At 39.1% G+C, this 20148-nt stretch overlaps 2 protein-coding genes across 4 annotated transcripts in view; one reads left to right on the forward strand and one right to left on the reverse strand.

Annotated features, from left to right (window-relative positions):
• The window catches only part of TMEM116 (transmembrane protein 116), a 152287-nt gene that overhangs the window by 39859 nt on the left and 92280 nt on the right, over positions 1-20148 (reverse strand). The window lies entirely within an intron of this gene.
• Positions 2918-6338, forward strand: LOC109277635 (disintegrin and metalloproteinase domain-containing protein 1-like). The gene has a single exon (XM_019467417.2). The coding sequence runs from the start codon at positions 3294-3296 to the stop codon at positions 5817-5819; it is 2526 nt and encodes an 841-aa protein (XP_019322962.2). The 5' UTR covers positions 2918-3293; the 3' UTR covers positions 5820-6338.

Raw genomic sequence — 20148 nt, forward strand, 5'->3', positions numbered from 1 at the left:
GAGATCAACTGTTTGAATGGAAAACAAGGCTGGATGCTTTTTTAGTTTTCTGTTGTAGACACGAGCTTCCATAACAAACCGTTATTTCTTTGTGTGTTTGGCAGTTTTTGGCAGGTGTCTGTGTTGGTAAATAGAAGGGCTAACAGGCAAACTCCCAATTCACAGAGCAGAGGAAGATGGTCGCAGGTGCAGTTCTTCACTTTTGTCCTGTCACATTCTCTTTGATCAAAATTGACCTCACAGAGCTCACTTCTTTTCTTATGATTTGTCCACTTTGCTGAGCATGTCCTCAGGATGACATTTGGTTAGTATGCATCACATGTATGTGACTGACTGGAAATACATGATAAAAACACAAAGCATCTTATAAGGATTACCTTGTCATATTGGGTAATAGATACTTTTTACGGTAAGGCTCCCTAATCTTAGGTGACTAATAACTGTTATAAATGGATACCCTGTAAGGAGAATTCAGTGCTTTTAAATACGGCAAAATCGAAGAGTTAGGCAGCAGAGAAAAACAAAATGTTTTCTTATTTATTGCCCAGAAGACTTAGCTGAGAGTTGAATTAAGGGTTGAATTAAGTTATTGTTTTTTTAGTGAAATGCAGTCTTACAAATCGCTTACTGCAATCAGGAAAAATGCTGCACTTATTTCTAGAAGAACAGAATGAATGTTCACCTGTTGTTTTTCTCAGGGCAGAGGTATTGGCTGGAGGAAGGAAGGCCATAGTTAACTTTGTTACTCTTTTTTTTCAGAGTAAATACTGGTATGCCCAGTCTACCATTAACTTCTCGATTTGTTATTAGGGTACCTTCCAAAGGCTCTGGATGATTTTTTTTTTCCTTTAGCATGTGGTGAATTTTAGGCATGATCTAAAAGGACATCCACAATAGTGCTTCCTTTTACTCTAAGCAACAGTTGCCCACATTTTAGTCACGCCGGGCCGAATTAGTCTGGCCCCCAAAAGAAGTGCTGCGTCCACATATGCCCACATGAGAAAGCTCCATGCTGGAAGCTGGTGAATACCCTGGAGGACAGTCTAGCTGTTGTAATGCAAAAGTGGGTCTTACTTTGGACCCCTGACAGAACACTAGTTCCCAAAGGACGCAGCACTGTTTGTGGTCTTCAAAGTGGAATTTCGTTTGTGGGGTTTGTAGGCCAGTAGCAAATTCTGTTTTGGTATGCCAGTCAGGTTTCCTAATAAAGCAAATTTCACATGTAACTGGATGTGAAACAAAATCAGCTTCGTCTCTTCCTACCTCTAAATGCCTCTACCTGCAGGCAGTTCACATTGTAAGAACAGTTCTTGTAGGCAGGAGGTCAGAGTCTCCAGTTTTCCCACGTGACTTGCTAACCCTCTGTTTAACTAAAATCATTACTTACCACTCAAATGCCTATAGACTTTAACATAGTTATAAATCTGCTTGATGTAAAACAATTTGTGTATCTTTCCGGTTAAGTGTATAAGCATAGGAAAATACCTGTCAGATACCTGTCTGAAACATAGGAGGATAGCTTTTTAAAGCTAGAAATAGGTACGCTTTTTAGGGGCACCTGGCTGGCTCATCAGTGGAGTGTGCCACTCTTGATCTTGTGTGATGAGTTCAAGCCCCACATTGGGCATAGAGCCTACTTAAGAAGTGAAAAAAATTTTTTCTCTAAATAGATAAGTTTTTAAGAAGAGTTTGTTGTATTCATGTGAGAAAGAACAAATTGAAGGGATTATTGGTTAAAGAACTCAAATGATCTAAATCAGACCTTGTCTGTGAACACGTATATGTGTATGTATTAAAGAAAATGTGTTTCAATTTAAAAACTGAAAACTTGGATACACTTAGCTTTAATTATATTTCTATTTATTTAAAAAGTAGTAGTGTTCTTTTATTATTGATTTGGTTCTTTTATCCCACAAAATGACTCAATTTGTCCTACATGTTTGGTTAAAATACAGGGAAATACCTTAAGTTTGTATTAATTTCCAAATTATATAATTGGAAGAGGCTTTCTTCTCTTATATAAAAGAAGAAATCTAGCTAGAAATCATCTTACCTTATTTGCTATAAATTTCTTAATATTTGCTACATGCTAATGATGCCAGATGCTAATGATAAATTTTATCATCTGTATTAGGAATTAAATATAATTGAGGTGACCTGCTCTCCTGCTCACATCTGAGATCTTGTGGTACCGAACCATTCCTTTTTGAACTAGATAGGGCATATCTCCATTGTTGAGTGATAGTTGTAGTCATAACCGTTACTTCAAAGGTTTTATATTGTAAACGTTTGATTTGACATAAAATTATTTCTATACAAGATAAAAAAAGTACGGTCTTATTTTAGTTCATCTTAGAATGCACAGGAGAATAACTATGCAAAGAATGTGGATAGATAGTGCTTTTTCTCCCTTTCGATTTTGTACTGCAAAATACCCCAGGAAATTGACACAAAACCAAATCCAAAGACTTACACAGACAATACAGTTCAATTTTAGTGAAAAGAGTGAAGAAATCTTCAAAAAAATTCTTACAGACTCCAGTTTTTATTTTCTTGGTGGAATGGTAACTAGATACCTACTTAGTTTCTTCTTGTGTTGGGTCTGTTGGGAGGAACTGAATGTCGATCCTCCTCACCTATTTCCATGGTAAAACCGAGCTCATTTCATTTGTCACTTAATATGTGCATTAGGAAAACTTCATAGCAGAAAAAAATATGTTTATATGCAGATATAAAATGTCTAAACTGAATGTGTAATGAACAAAGGCTGACAAAGGAGGCTTGGGCTGCGAAACAGTATCCTGAACGCTACAGAAATGGGGACGGGAGGCATGGGCAACAGAGAACTTTGTCCTGTTCAGAGATCCCCAAAGGATCCCTGTCCCCTCCCCCCAACCTCCTGCCAGAATGTTGGATTTCAAAGAATGAACAGATTAACGGATATCAGGAGTAGTGTGGCCTGGGTTGAGAATAAGGATAATTTGCCTGAGTTATAGTACTGGCTGGATCATTACAGTCTGCCCACATGGCATCTCTCTGTGAGGACAAAGGGAACTTACCCAAGGAACGTTAAAGCTACTGCTGTTGGAAGGAAGTCATATGGTAAGGGAACCAGAAAAGGCCAAGAGCAAGTAGAAATACAGTCCCTAAGTCTGTAACCCAAGAGCTGGACAGCAGCCATCCCTAAGGGAGCCAGCCCAGATCTGGGGCTGATACTTGAGTCTCTGAGGCTCAACATGCTAGGCAGAGCTGCTGCTGTAGGACGGAAGCCCTGCAGTGCCAACTGATTCACAATGGCTGTTTCAGTGGCAGCCTCTTTGAGACACCCTGCCTCTATACTGTCATCATGGAAAAACCAAGGGGCCTCGAAAGAGGGTAAGGTAAAGTTTCAGATTTGGGCTCAGCAGAAGAGGAACTTGAGGCTGGGGCAAGTGCCAGAACCCTCGAGTGTCAGATTGGGGATCGTGCTGCTGTTGGTGATTTTCCTGCCAAGCATGTACTGTGACCTGGGATCTGTATATTACTCTTCTTATGAAACGGTCATCCCCAAGAGCCTGACAGTCAAGGGAAGGGAAGACCCAGTGGAAAAGGCATCCTATATGCTCTTAATGCAGGGCCAGAAATGGATGATTCACCTGAAGGCGAAGAGAGACTTTTTTGTGAAGAACTTTCCAGTCTTCAGCTACCACAGTGGCGTCCTGGGGCAAGAAACGCCTTTCATCTCACATGACTGTCACTATGAAGGCTACATAGAAGGAGTCCCGGGTTCTTTTGTTTCTCTCAACACCTGTTCAGGCCTCAGGGGCATCCTGATGAAGGAGGGGAAACCCTATGGCCTTAAGCCCAAGGACGCTTTGAAACGCTCTGAACATGTGTTGTACACGATGGCACACCAAGCTCGAGTCTCCTGTGGGGTCACTTCCAAAGGCAGCCAAGTGGCGCCTGCCAGCCGGCAGCGGGGGAGCAGGAAGCCTCACAGTCCACAGGCACCGTCCTCCTTTTGGTCACACACCAAGTACGTGGAGATGTTCGTCGTGGTCGACAACCAGCGGTTCCAAATGTGGGGCAGTGACGTCAGTGAGACGGTCCAGAGGGTCATGGACATCACCGCTCTGGCCAACAGCTTCACCAGGGGGATAAACACAGAGGTGGTGCTGGCTGGAATGGAGATTTGGACCGAGGGGGACCTCATAGAAGTCCCGGCGGACCTGCAAGTTACACTCGGGAATTTCAACAGCTGGAGACAGGAGAAGCTCTCCCGTCGCGTGAAGCACGATGTTGCCCACATGATCGTTGGACATCACCCTGAAGGAGACGTGGGACAGGCATTTCTCAGTGGTGCCTGTTCCAGTGGCTTTGCGGCAGCCGTTGAGTCCTTCCATCATGAAGACGTCCTCCTGTTTGCAGCGCTCATGGCCCATGAGCTTGGGCACAACTTGGGTATTCGGCACGACCACTCGGCCTGCGCTTGTAGAGAGAAACGCTTGTGCCTCATGCGTGAAAATATCACCAAAGAAGGTGGCTTCAGCAACTGCAGCTCTGATTACTTCTACCAGTTCCTCCGGGAACACAAAGGGGACTGCCTATTTAACAAGCCTCGGCCCCAACATCGCCTGCGTAGGAATGCAGAGTGTGGAAATGGTGTGTTGGAGGACAATGAGGAGTGTGACTGCGGACCTGACTGTGGTGATCACCGGTGCTGTGACCAAACATGTAGGCTGAAGGAAAATGCAAAGTGTAGTCCTGGACCCTGCTGTAATGAAACATGTGGATTTGCAGAAAAGGGATTCATGTGTCGTCCTGCTCTTGGAGAGTGTGACCTTCCTGAATATTGTGATGGTACGACTGCAATATGCCCCCACGACACATACAAGCAAGATGGTACAACTTGTGAGAGAGTTCACTATTGTGTTCAGGGTGTGTGCAGGACCCCGGATATTCAATGTCTACATGTTTTTGGGTACCCTGCAAGGTCTGCCCCAGAAGACTGTTACATTTCCATGAACACCAAAGGAGACCGATTTGGAAACTGTGGCTTTCCCACATCACCTAGGTCAGAATACGTTAAATGTGAGGATGAAAACATATATTGTGGGAAAATCATATGTACAAATATCAAACATGTACCAGAAATTAAACCTAATCAAACAATGATTCAGGTCCCTCATAAAGATGATTTCTGCTGGAGCATGGATGTCTATGACATTACTGATAGCCCTGATAATGGATATGTGCACATTGGCACTCTTTGTGCCCCAGAGAAAATCTGTATGAATCGCTCCTGCACTGATCATGCTGTGCTCAACTACGACTGTGAACCGAAAGAAATGTGTAACGGGAGAGGAGTCTGCAACAATTTAAAGCACTGCCATTGTGAGGCTGGCTATGCACCCCCCAACTGCAAAACTGCAGGAAATGGGGGTAGTGTGGACAGTGGCTCTCCTAGTGCACCACACCCAGGTGAAACTCAAAACACTACCACTGTTCACAAAGATAAAGAAAATTTCTCAGACTGTTTGCTCATATTACTCCTGATACTTTTGGGCACAGTATTGATAATTGTTTGTGTCATCATCCTTTGTAAATGTACAAAAGAAGCTCATCCAGAACCCACAGAAAAGGGTCCAGAAAAGGCTGTGGTAAAGCCCCCAGAGCCTGAAATACCTGCTGCAGAAGAGGCAGCTGAAGAGCCTCCATCAGAAGAGAAAGAGAAAGAGAAAGAGAAAGAGAAAGAGAAAGAGAAAGAGAAAGAGGAAGAGGAAGAGGAAGAGGAGGAAGAGGAAGAGGAGGAAGAGGAAGAGGAGGAATCAGAGCCATAAGAGGGAGGAAGAAGTCAAATATATCAAGCATCTCAAGCACTGAGTGGGAATGAAAGGCTCAGGGATGTATAGGTGAAGTGGGAATTGATAGCTCCAGTGGCTCTAGAATTATTCAGTCCATAAAAATATACTAATGTAGGAGCAGGGATTCATCTGCTTTTATTATTCATTTTAGTAACTGAGGTTTTATTTATTTAATATAGTAAATGTTTTATTACTTCTTACTTTTCCACGTTTCATTTGAACTCTTCATATGCATCTATAGACATCGTTGTCTGCCTTAGGCCATTTTTTTCCATTCACCAGGAACTTTTTTAGGACACGTCATCTTTCATGTAAGCTGTTTGACATACATTACCACATGTACCTGCATTTATTATTTTCACTTGTTTTTTCATTGCAATACCACTACATATTATGAGGACAGTTTTTAATGTGAGCAATTTGCCCTATAAATGTGCATTCAGAAAACGAGGAGTGTTTAAATCCAAAAATAAATAAAACTTTATTCAGATTATACATCTCTTCAGATTCCACTTGGCATAGTTATTGAGTCTACTTTGTTCTGGGACTCTGTGGGATGTACTATACCTGGTAAACCAGAAGACCCTGATTGTCAAGGGGCAAGTGTTGAAGTCATGAACCTTATCAAATCTGGCAGATGTTTAATATGACATATGTATATACAATTTATTACTTCCTGGTATTTCCAAGACCTTCCTATAGCCATCCTCACTCTTTATCCAAAAGGTTTCATTTCTTTTTCTTTTAGAGAAGCTTTCATAGCATTTCCTCTGTACTAATCTTCATGGGATGAATTTCAGATCTCCAAATATCTCATGTCTGATGAACATCATGTAGACTTAGCAAACTCTATTTATACTAATTTTATAATAGCATAGAGGCCCCTACCACAGTGCTAAGTATATGCACAAAACTAAAATTTTGTCTATTTTTAAAATTTATTGAAACTAATAACTTGTTGACTGACATCTGAAGCAATCTCTCCAATTACAGGTAATGGAACTTAGAGGTGGTAGATATTTCTTGGTGAAGACAGCACAAAGCAAGTGTAATATTAATGTTATTCATTCTGTGCTAGGAACTGTATTAAATACTTTGCATTCATTGTCTCAACTTAATCCTCCCAACTTCCCTATGAAACCTCCATCTTGTTCATGAGGAAGCAAAGAAAATTTGCTCTAGATCTGGTTAAGTAGTAGAACCTGTATCTTTCCTCAGGTATGACTCAGTCTCCATTTTCCATTTCTCCATGAGCTTTTTCCTGTGGTAAAAAGTGATGGGGAAGACACTCAATAGGTATATGCCTCTAACTGACCTCTATTATGAATTCCAAAATTGTGTAATCATTATTGATGAAAATGCCTTTTCTCCTATTACATCCTGACATCATGGAATGGTCATCTTATTTAGTGTTGATTGTAGATGCTTAATAAATGTTTATCCAGCGAATAATTAAATGGTGCTAACCATAAAATATAGGGCCAGATTCATTCCCTGGGCAGAATGTCTCTTGCTACTCCTTAACACAAGTGAAATCTAGACACAATATCGATTGCTAAACATTTATAAATTGTCAAATAATCAAAAGTTTATAAAATCTCAAATTCCAGCAAATGAAGTTTGAACCAGATTATGATAGTCTATGGTAGGGCAGGTGGCCAGTTTTAATGTGGGCAGGAGAAAGCAGATGTAACTTGGGCTATGAAATCTCCGTGTTCCAAGGGTCCGAGTTACTTGTAAAGCTCAGGTGACAACAATTCCGCATTGTGTGTACTCTAGAAAGCACACCTTTTCACCTGACTCCCCTCCCCATCTGAGGGATTCTGACGAATACTTGTAGCACTATCCAATAATCTGTGTCAGTAGTCAACAGACAGCTGCTTTCCTAAAACTTCTGATGGTGACCTGCTTCTATATTTTGCCCATCTTTCCTGGGCAACTAGTGTCCTTTCTGTGCTGCCTTAGGCGAGTGGAGACCCAGGCCCTTCCCTTAGTTCCTCAAAGCACAGCCCCATCCAGGCTCTACATTTTTATCTACATTTGTGGTTGAGGGGAACAAAGAGAAATTATAATATGGAAAAGAAAAACATTTGGATGCTGCAGATATGTATTAATGTTTCTAAGAGTCCAGGGGTCATGCCCAACTGGTGACCTGGATAGGCCATCTCTCTCCTTTTTGACCTGACCTAACATCCTTTATGGTTCCTGTAGGAGTGCTTGTGATAATATCCTCATTACTTGGAATCAGATTCCACCACATTCTCTGGGGCCCAGTGAGAAGGGGAAAAATTTTTTTTTTAATGACAACTGAAAACCTAGATCACGTCATCATAACCTCACATGAACACACAACAGAGACAAAGCATGAAATTAGTTTGACAAAAATTTAGCTTTTTTATATGTTCAAACTTCATTTCTTAAGCTTATTTTTTATTTTTATTGATATATAATTGACATAACATTAGTTTCAGGTGTACAACACAGTAATTTGTATTTGGATATATTTCGAAATGATTATCACAATAAGCTAACATACATCACCACACATAATTTTTTTTTCTTATGAGAACCTGTAAGTTCTACTTTCTTAGCAACTTTCAAATATATAACACAGTATTAATTAGTCATCATACTGTATATTATATCTCCAGGACTTATTTATTCTATGATTGAAAAGTCTGTATCTCTTGACTGCCTTCACCCATTTCACCAATCCCTTCATCCCCTGCCTCTGGAAACTTTTCATTTGTTCTTTGTATCTATGAGGTATTTCTGGTTTTTGTTTGTTTTTAGATTCCACATGTATTTGAGAATATATGATATTGGTCTTTCTCTATGGACTTATTTCAAATTCTGTCAAGGTCCATCCATGTTGTTACACATGGCAAATTTCCTTTTTTTCTTGTTGAATGATATATATATATATATATATATATATATATATATATATACACACACCTATATATAAAATACTCCTTTATATATAGTAAACATACATATACATTTTCACATTTTCTTTATCCATTCATCCATTGATAACACTTAGGTAGCTTCCATGTCTTGGCTATTGTCAATAATGCTGCAGTGAACATGAAGGTACAGGTATCTTTTCAAGTTAGTGTTTTGTTTCCTTTGGATAGCCAATAGTGGAATTACTAAATCATATAGTAGTTCTATTTTTAACTTTTTTGAGGAAACGCCATAGTGTTTTCCATAGTGGATGCACCAATTTACATTCCCACCAATAGCGCACAAGGGGTCCCTTTTGTCCACATCCTCACCAACACTTGTTAGTTCATGTATTTTTGATAATAACCATTCTAACAGGTGTAGGGTGATATCTCAGTGTAGCTTTGATTTACATTTCCCTGATGATGAGTGATACTGAGCTCCTTTTCATGAACCTGTTGGCCATCTGTATGGCCTTTAAAAAAATTTTAACGTTTATTCATTTTTGAAAGAGGGAGAAAGACAGAACATGAGCAGGAGAGTGGCAGAGAAAAGGAGACAGACACAGAATCCAAAGCAGGCCCCAGGCTCCAAGCTGTCAGCACAGAGCTGGAAGCAGGGCTCTAAATCAAGAGCCAGGAGACCATGACCTGAGCTAAAGCCGGACGCTTAACCGACTGACCCACCCAGGTGCTCCTATGTTTTTATATATATATAAACATATATATATAAATATATATATATATATAAATACATATACAAATATACATACATATATAGAGAGAGCATGTGTGCACGTGCACCTGCATGCACACGAGCAGGGGAGGGGCAGAGAGAATGGGAGAGAGAATTCAAAGCAGGCACCACACAGTCAGCACAGAGCCCCAATTCCACAAACATGGAGATCATGACCTGAGCAAAATCAAGAGTCAGAAGCTTAACCAACTAAGTCACAGATGTCCCCTGGCAGGTCTTCTTTGGAAAAATGTCTATTCAGATCCTCTTCCCATTTTTTGATTGGGTTGTTTTACTGCTTTTTAGTCGTATGAGTTCTTTACATGTTTTGGTTATGAACTCCTTATTAAATACATGATTTGCAAGTATTTTCTCCCATTCAGTAGTTGATGATTTCATTCTGTTGATGATTTCCTTTGCTATGGAAACTTTTAGTTTGATGTAGTTTCAGTTGTTTATTTTTGCTTTTGTTGCCTTTACTTTTGGTGTCAGATCCAAAAAAGCACTACCAAGACCAATGTCAAGAAGCTTATTGCCTATGTTTTCTTCTAGGAGTTGTATGGTTTCAGGTCTTATGTTCAAATATTTAATCAATTTTAAGTTAATTTTTGTGTATGGGTATGATAGTGGTCCAGCTTCATTCTTTTGCATGTGGCTATACAGTTGTCCCAACATCATTTAAGAGACTGTCCTTTCCCCATTGCCTATTTGTGGCTTTACCGTCCTAAATTAATTGACTATATGTGTGAGTTTATTTCTGGGCTTTCTATTCTGTTCCATTGACCTATGTGTCTGTTTTTATGCCAATGCCATACTGTTTTGATTACTAAGCTTTGGTAATATAGTTTGAAATCAGAAAGTGTGATGCTTCCAACTTTGTTCTTCTTTCTTAAGATTGTTTTGATTACTTTTGTGGTTCCACACAAATTTTAGGGTATTTATTCTATTTCTACATAAAAATACTGTGAAATTTTTGTAGGAACTGAACTGAATCTGTAGATTTCTTTGGATAGTATGGGCATTTTAACAATATTAATTCTTGGGGCGCCTGGGTGGCTCAGTCAGTTAAGCGTCCAACTTCTGCTCAGGTCATGATCTCGTGGCTCATGGGTTTGAGCCCTGCGTCAGGCTCTGTGCTGACAGCTCGGAGCCTGGAGCCTGCTTCAGATTCTGTGTCTCCCTCTCTCTCTGCCTGTTCTGCTTCTCTCAAAAATAAACATTAAAAAAATAAACAATATGAATTCTTCCAACCCATAAGCATGAAGCATCTTTCCATTTCTTTGTGTCTTCCTCAATGTCTTCCATCAGCGTCTTACAGTTTTCAACTACAGGTCTTTCACCTCCTTGGTTAAATTTATTCCTAGGTATTTTATTCTTTTTGAGGCAATTGTAAATGGGGCTCTTAATTTTTCTGATAGTTCATTATTAGTGTATAAAAACACAACTGATTTTGTATATTGATTTTGCATCCTGCAACTTGACTGAATTCACTTACTAGTTCTAAATTTTCTGTTGGAGTCTTTATTACTTATTATTAATAATGTTTAAACTTTACAGCCAACATGGGGCTTGAACTCACAACCCTGAGATCAAGAGTCTCATGCTCTACTGACTGAGCCAGGCACCCTAGTGGAGTGTTTATATGTCATCTGCAAGTAGTGAGGCTTTACTTCTTCCTCTCTGGATGCCTTTTACTTTTCTTGCCCAATTTCTCTGGCTAGGATTTCCAATACTATGTTGAATAAAAGTGGTTAGAGTCGGTATCCTTGTCTTGTTCCTGATCTTAGAGGAAAAGCGTTCAGACTTTTATCACTGTGTATGATGTTATTAGCTGTGGGCTGAAACTACATTCCTGAGTAGAATTTTGTCATTTAGGGTGGGGTATTGATCAAAAGTCTCACTAAAATGTTTTCATAAAGTGAAATTTAAAAAAAGCAATCTTCCTCCACCAATGAAAATGCTTAACAACTTTAAAATAAGTTTTCACCCTGCTTCTAGACATACAGCTATCAAAATTTTTAAACTTAAAAAAATTTTTAATGTTTACTTATTTTTGAGAGAGAGACAGAGTGTGAGTGGGGGAGGGGAAGAGAGAGAGAGGGAGGCACAGAATCTGAAACAGGCTCCAGGCTCTGAGCTGCCCGCACAGAGCCTGACACGGGGCTCGAACTCAGGAACGGCAAGATCATGACCTAGGCCAAAGTTGGATGCTTAACCGACTGAGCCATCCAGGCACCCCTGAGCTTCTTTATCAATCCCTTCATTATATATGTCTTATGGCTCTAGGTGATTACTTTGTAATGGGAAAATGAATCTTCCATTACCTTTCCCCATAAATATGCACAATCCACCACCTTATGGTCCTGTTATGAAAAAATCATTCTATTCCAGAGAGACTGCCGGGGAGAGAAGAAGCTAAACAGTTTGACCTTGATCTTACCTCTGAAATAGATCCTGTATCTTTGAAACCTATGACATAACTGTAATTATAGACATTTCAAATTATCAGTTTTTGTTTAATCAGAGGGGGATGCAAAATTTGCCTTTGTAGGAGAACCTTTTAGTGAGGTTTTATTTTAAAGGTCAAACTCAAGGCCTGTTCTTCATTAGAGTGGTTGAGACAAGACTGATTATACAGCTTGACTAAACTTATAAATGAGTGGTCTTCAATGCAGGCAAAGTTACATTCTTATAGAATTCATTGTAATGTTGATCATTGAGAAGGAAGGATCTTGTGAGAGAAAAGTTGGAAGTTGGGGACTTGGGCTTTGTATAAAAGGGTGCAGGTAAAAGACTGAGGCATGAGAATGTCTGAAGGTACCCCCAACCCCCACCCCGGAGGGGTAGCCTCTGTGAAGTCTTGAAGCATTGATGTCAAGCATCCATTATCCCCTGATTTCTGAACTATAATCCCTGCTCTTTTCAGAAAGCTTAGACCAAATACTTTTACAAAATGAAACCATATCCTATATGCTCCTTTTATTTTGGACTCCCTCCCTTTAATAAGATGCTCTCTTAATTTATTTCACTTACCATATTCTCTTTTCACCCCCTTGACTGACTGCAGTTCTCCTCACTTTATTCTTAGAAATCACTGCTAACCTGGTGTACAACTTTCCACATTCTTTTCCATAGTCATATAATTAGATATAAATGTTTTAGGGGTAATCTTTTTAAAATGACCTCATGTTATCTACATTCCTTTGAATCTTGCTTTTATCTGCATAGTGGCAGGCTCACCAAGTCATTCTGTGCATTTCTAAACCACTCTTTGTCATGACTGCACAGTATTCCATGGTACATTGCTAACGATATTCTATAGTTAACACAATCGTTTAAAAAATTTTTTTTACATTTATTTATTTTTGAGACAGAGAGAGACAGAGCGTGAGCAGGGGAGGGGCAGAGAGAGAGGGAGACATAGAATCAGAAGCAGGCTCCAGGCTCCGAACTGTCAGTACAGAGCCCAACACGGGGCTCGAGCCCACGAACTGTGAAATCATGACCTGAGCCAAAGTTGGACACTTAACTGACTGAGCCACCCAGGTACCCCTCAACCATTTTTAATAGACAGACATGAATTTTGTACCCAGGGCTGTTGTTTTTAGCCACTATAAGTAATACTGCCAACAAAATCCATCCAGGATTTTCTTCTGGGTCCTATTCTTTACCTGTGCTGTCTTCCCATTATTCCTTTCTCTTTTCCACCACTCTTATTGGCAGAATTCTTCTCTCAGTAACAACTGACAGGCTAGTTCTGGAAACTTAGACCAAGTGAGAAGCACCTCCCAGTATCCTGCTTCAGGCAAGCCTGTGGCTTGCTTGAGTTAATTCAAACTTTGGCTGCTTGGATCCCACTTGGTTCAGAGAAACAGTAACTCCACAGCTAGAATTCATTGTTAGCAGTGGATGAGGCAGAGGAGATTTATGGGAACCTGCCCCTCTCCTATATGGCCTTGCAGAGGTAGCCTCAGAAGACATCTCTCAATGAAAAAAAAAATCAATGTTTTTTCCCAGATATGACATTACAGGTTTAGGAATAGTCTGTTGGGGCTTTGGATCTTCTGCCCCAAGCCTACTGCCCCTTGAATTCACTAAAATGAATCTAAACTTCATATACAGAGATAGCACTTCCCATACCACTGTCCAACTCTAGGTCTAATTAGAGAGGTTGGCCAAAGCACTTGGGACTTTGAAGTCACAGAAATGTGGGTTTGAATCTCTACTCATCTTTCTTAGCTTTGAGTTTGGATAACATTTTTACCCTATGAACGTCAGGTTTTTTTCACCCATAAATTGAATACATCATACATACCTTGCAGGGTTACCATGAGGATTGCTAGTATGTAAAACTTTTAGACTACTGTTCAGAACAAAATATGCAATAAATATTTGTTCAGGTTACCATTGTTTTCCTTTGTTACATCTCATATTAGCAAATTAGGCCATTGTAGGGTAAATCCTTCTCATCCCACATCCCCTCAATGTCTATAAGTTATAAACCCCAGAAATTCCTATTCAGGATATACCTCTGAAATGAGGACCCAGCTTATGCTTTACAAAGATTCACCTAAATTTAACTAGTTTAAAGTGTCTTCTTCTGTGTAATACTTATTTTCTTAAATAAATATTTCATGAAAAAAAAACTTGTCAGGAAGAAGAGGGAACTGGTAGAGTGGGCAGGATAAGAATCTTCAAAGAGGAAAGTGAGGAACTGTGTTAGCATCAGGCAATGTGGTTCTGCCCAGAGCTTGGTGGTAAATAAAATGTGCTATCACCATACAATGGACCATTACTTAGTAATAAAAAGGAAAGTAATAGTGATACATACTATATAGTACAGGAGAACCTTGAAAAACATTGTGCTAAATGAAAAAAGCCAGTCACAGAAGGTCACATATTACATGATTTCATCTATATTTACATCTAGAATAGGCAAATCCATAAAGAAAGGAAGAAGCTGATGGAAGAGAATGAGGAGTGATTGCTACTGAGCACAGGTTTCTTTCTAGAGTGATAAAAATGTTCTAAAATGAGATTATGATGATGGCTGCACAATCTGTAAATAAGCTTTAAATGGGTGAATTTTATAGTATATTAATTATACATCAGTAAAGCTATTTAAAATTTTTTTTAAATGTTTATTTGAGAGCAAGAGAGACAGACAGAGCATGAGAAGGGGAGGGGCAGAGAGAGGGGGAGACAATCTGAAGCAAGCAAGCTCCAAGCTCTGAGCTGTCAGCACAGAGCCCGAAGCGGAGCTCGAACCCATGAACCATGAGATCATGACCTGAGCCGAAGTTGGACGCTTAAATGACTGAGCCACCCACGTGCCCCTAAAGCTATTTTTTAAAGTTTAAAACATTAAATATAGGGCTAAATCCCTGTTCATCACTACTTCTGATATTCCCAGTCCTCCCTATTGGGAACAATTATTATCAGTATGGTCTATTTTTAGGTAGAAAACATAAGGTTTTATGTACATAAATGTATGTGTAATAGTACTATGCTTTAAAAATTCATTTTGGGGGTGCCTGGGTAGCTCAGTCAGTTGAGTGTCTGACTCTTGATTTCGGCTTTGGTCTTGATCCCAGGGTTGTGGGATCGAGCCTCTCATTGGGCTCTCCACTGAGCGTGCAGCCTGCTCGAGGTTCTCTCTCTCTCTGTCTCTCTCTCTCCCTCCCTCCCTCCATCCTCTTCCCTGCTTGCGCTCTATAAGAAACAAACAAACAAACAAACAAACAGATAACTCGTTTTGTTTTGGAGAGGGGTCCACGAGCTCTTCAAAGGAAATGCTTTGGTGGGATCTTGGGCATTTTAATGCTTACTATATTTGATGTGATTCAAATAAAGCAGCATCAAAGTATTTGAAGAAAGACACTATCATTTCTGCAAAGGATTTCACGCCTGGCTAATTCACTGGGCCTCTGTGATGGGTCAAATATTCTTGATTACACAGTAAGAATTTTGCTATACTCTCCTGTAATTTAAAAAAAAAAACTTTTTGGAAAAAAACATGCATGGGAAAGGGCAAACCCTAGGAAAGTTCTCAGTTAAGGCAAACTGAAGAAGTAATGATATTTTGTATTTGCATTGATTGCACTTTTTACTTTGCAAAGCATTTCTAGAAATGCTGTTGAATAATCAACAAAACTCAGATACTGTTATTTCCACACTACAAAAAAGAAGCTGATGCTCAGATTAAATGACAAAAACAACAATTTGCAAATAACCAAACCGGGACTTGAATTCAAGTTTTCTAGGTTTAAAAAAAAAGACAACTTTTTGAGCAAGGCTCCATATCACAGTCCATGGAAAAAATTATTTACCATAGGATGTAGCATTCTATTTTTTAATGATTAGGAAACAAATTTACATATGACAAAAGAAGGGAGATTTGCACAAAGTGGCAGCAGCACTTCAGTTTTTCACAGTCTCCTCAAATCATAAAAAATGCCAAAGCACTAGGATGGTAAAATCAAAACCTACAAACAACAGCAACAAAAGGTGGTAAGGCAACGACAAACCCCCAAGTATGGGTAGATGAGGACAAACTATTGACAGCTGTTAAGACCCAAGTGGTATTAGTATCTGTCAGAGAGAAAGCAGAGAAGAGTAATGAGATGTCTACTGGGCCCCACAAAAGGAAATACCCTAACTACCAAACAGATATTCTGGGAAGCAGAGTGAGCCAATTTGCAGAAAAAGCACCTGAAACTGGAAAGGGTTTCTGACACCTCCATTTTGGGGAGAATGCAAGAGGTCAACTGTAAGGTGGGGACATACCAGAGAAGTCTAAGGACTACGAGTTTTTAAAATTAAACTTCCAGGACAAAGTCTCACACTGGGGAGAATCTACTGGAAGTAATTCAAACGGACTAGGACAAAAAGGCAAAGAAAATAGATTTTAAGTGGAAATACCTTCCCTATTTCAATGATTAAAATGCTATTTGCAATTAAAAATAGACCTACCCTATGACCCAGCAATAGCACTGCTAGGAATTTACCCAAGGGATACAGGAGTGCTGATGCATAGGGGCACTTGTACCCCAATGTTTATAGCAGCACTTTCAACAGTAGCCAGATTATGGAAAGAGCCTAAATGTCCATCAACTGACGAATGGATAAAGAAATTGTGGTTTATATACACAATGGAATACTACGTGGCAATGAGAAAGAATGAAATACGGCCTTTTGTAGCAATGTGGATGGAACTGGAGAGTGTTACGCTAAGTGAAATAAGTCATACAGAGAACGACAGATACCATATGTTTTCACTCCTTTGTGGATCCTGAGAAACTTAACAGAAGACCATGGGGGAGCGGAGGGAAAAAAAAAAAAAAAAGAGGTTAGAGAGGGAGAGAGCCAAAGCATAAGAGACTCTTAAAAACTGAGAACAAACTGAGGGTAGATGGGGGGTGGGAGGGAGGGGAAGGTGGGTGATGGGTATTAAGGAGGGCACCTTTTGGGATAAGCACTGGGTGTTTTATGGAAACCAATTTGACAATAAATTTGATATTAAAAAAAAGCTATTTGCTATTAGATTTTGGTAAACAGTCTTTACTATGTTTATGTAATATCTTTGTATTCCATGAAGTTTTTTTAAACTAATTTTATTTATTTGGAGAGAGAGAGAAAGAGAGAGAGTGAAAGGCAGAGAGGGAGGAGCATAGAGAGAATCCTAAGCAGGCTCCAAGCTTAGTGCTGGAGCCCAATGCGGAGCTCACGGTCTGTGAGATCATGACCTGAACCGAGATCAAGAGCCAGCCACCCAACTGATTGAGCCACCCAGGCACCCCTCCCATGAAAATTTAAAAAATAGGAATAGTTGGTGAATTTTAATAAAATTTTTGGTAGGTACTCTTAGGTTCATTTTTTTCTCCTTTAAGCTTTTGTGTCATGGATTATGATGATGCATTTATTAAAAAGTGAAACTCATGCTTATGTTTCTAGCATAAATTCTTTTTAAATTTAAATTCAAGTCAGTTAACATATAGTGCAGTATTTGTTTCAAGAGTAGAATTCAGTGACTCATCACTTACGTATAATACCGAGTGCTCATCCCAACAAGTGACCTCCCTTAATGCCCATCACCCATTTAGCCCATCCCTCCCCTCACCCCTCCAGCCACCCTGAGTTCTCTGTATTTAAGAGTCTTTTATGGTTTGTCCCCTTTTCTGTTTTTATCTTATTTTTCCTTCCCTTTCCCTATACTCATGTTTTGTTTCTTGAATTCCACATATGAATGAAATCATATTTGAGCTTCTCTTACTTATTTTGCCTAGCATAATACATTCTAGCTCCATCCACATTGTTGTAAATGGCAAGATTTCATGTTTTTTGATCAAATTATGTAATAATATATAATATTCCATTATACACACACACACACACACACATACACACACCCCACATCTTCTTTATCCATTCATCAGTCAATGCACATTTGGGCTCTTTCCATAATTTGGCTAGTTGATAGCACTGCTATAGGCACGGCAGCACATGTGCCCCTCAGCATTTTTGTATCCTTTCTATAACTTCCTAGTAGTGTAACTGCTGGGTCGCAGGGTAGTTCTATTTTTAACTTTTTGAGAAACCTCTATACTATTTTCTGGAGTGGCTGCACCAGTTTGCATTCCCAGCAAGTATGAAAAAGGGTTCCCCTTTCTCTGCATCCTTGCCAATGTCTGTTGTTTCCTGAGCTGTTAATTTTAGCCATTCTGACAGCTGTGAGGTGGTATCTCATTGTAGTTTTGATTTGTATTTCCCTGGTGATGAATGATGTTGAGCATCTTTTCATGTGTCTGTTAGCCATCTGGATGTCTTCTTTGGAAAAGTGTCTATTCATGTCTTCTGTCCATTTCTTCACTGGATTATTTGTTTTTTGGGTGTTGAGTTTGGTAAGTTCTTTATAGATTTTAGATACTAACCCTTTATCTGATATGTCATTTGCAAATGTCTTCTCTCACTCCGTTGGTTGCCTTTTTATTTTGATGACTGTTTGCTTCACTGTGCAGAAGCTTTTTATCTTGATGAAGTCCCAATAGTGCATTTTTGCTTTTGTTTCCCTTGCCTCCAGATGTGTTGAGTAAGAAGTTGCTGTGGCCAAGGTCAAAGAGGTTGCTGCCTATTTTCTCCTCTAAGACTTTGATGGTTTCCTGTTTTACATTTAGGTCTTTCATCTATTTTGAATTTATTTTTGTGTATGGTGTTAAGGAAGTGCTGTCCAGGTTCATTCTTCTGCATGTCACTGGCCAGTTTTCCCACACCATTTGCTGTAGAGACGGTCTTTTTTCCATTGGATATTCCTTCCTGTTTTGTCAAAGATTAGTTGGCCAGACATTTGTGGGTCTACTTCTGTATTTTCTATTCTGTTCCGTTGATCTATGTGTCTGTTTTCATGGCATAAATTCTTTTTGAGCATGATATTTTCCTCCAATATACAAGATTCTATTTTTGATATACCTTTTTGGTTGTGTCTACATTCAGAATAAGTGAGATTATCTCTGCCTTTAAAAAATGCCATCTTTATCAAGTTGGGGTATTATGATTACATTAATTCCATACAGAACCTTCCATATTTTCCTTTAGATTTTCAAATTTAGTGAAAACAAATTTGCACAAATATATTTGTAGTTTCAAATCTCTTCTGTACCCATATCATATATTCCTAAATTTTTCATTTTTTTATTGTGGTAACAACACATGAAATCTACCTTTTTAATAAAATTTTAAGTACTTTACATTATTGTTGACTATAGATATAATGTTGTACAGATTTCCAGAACTTATTCACCCTGCTTAACTGAAACTTTATTAATAAATCCCCATTCTCCAGCCTGTGACAATCACCATTCTACTTTTTTGATTCTATGCATTTGGCTTAGATACCTCATATAAGTGGAATTATGCAGTATCTTTCTGTGATTTCCCTATTTTATTTAGCATAATGTCCTCAAGGTTCATCTATGTTTTCACATATTGCAGGACTTCCTTATTTTTTAAGATTGAATAGTATTCTGTGGTACATACATGCAGATTTTACCTGTTCAACATTGTTTCTACATCTTGGCTATGGTAAACTTGGCTACAATGAACATGGGAATGCTAGTGTCTCTTTGTGATCCTTATTTCAATTGTTTAAATAAGTGCTATAAATGGGATTGCTGGATTGTAGGATAGTTCCTTTTTAGTTGTTTTGAGGAATCTCGATATTGTTTTTTATAGCGGTCACACTGTTTTGCATTCCCACCAACAGTGTGCAAGGCGGCTAATTTCGACAAATCCTAACACTGTTTTTTTGATAATAGCCATCCCAACAGCTATGAGGGGATATCTCACTGTAGTTCTGATTTACGTTTCCCTGATAATTATAATGTTGAACATTTTTTCATACATTTGTTGGCCATCTGTATGTCTTCTTTGAAGTATGTCTATCCAAGTCCTTAGCCCATTTTATAATTGGGATATTAACTTTGCTACTGAGTTGTAGGAGTTCCTTATATATTTTGGAGATGAACTCCTTAACAGGTATCAGGTTTGCAAATAATCTCTCCCACTCTGAAACCTGACTTTTCATTCTGTTGATTGTTTGCTGTACAGAAGCTTTTTAGCTTGATGT

The sequence above is a fragment of the Panthera pardus genome, unplaced genomic scaffold, assembly GCF_024362965.1.
Source record: "Panthera pardus isolate Hobbes unplaced genomic scaffold, ASM2436296v1 HiC_scaffold_15, whole genome shotgun sequence".
Classification (NCBI taxonomy): domain Eukaryota; kingdom Metazoa; phylum Chordata; class Mammalia; order Carnivora; family Felidae; genus Panthera; species Panthera pardus.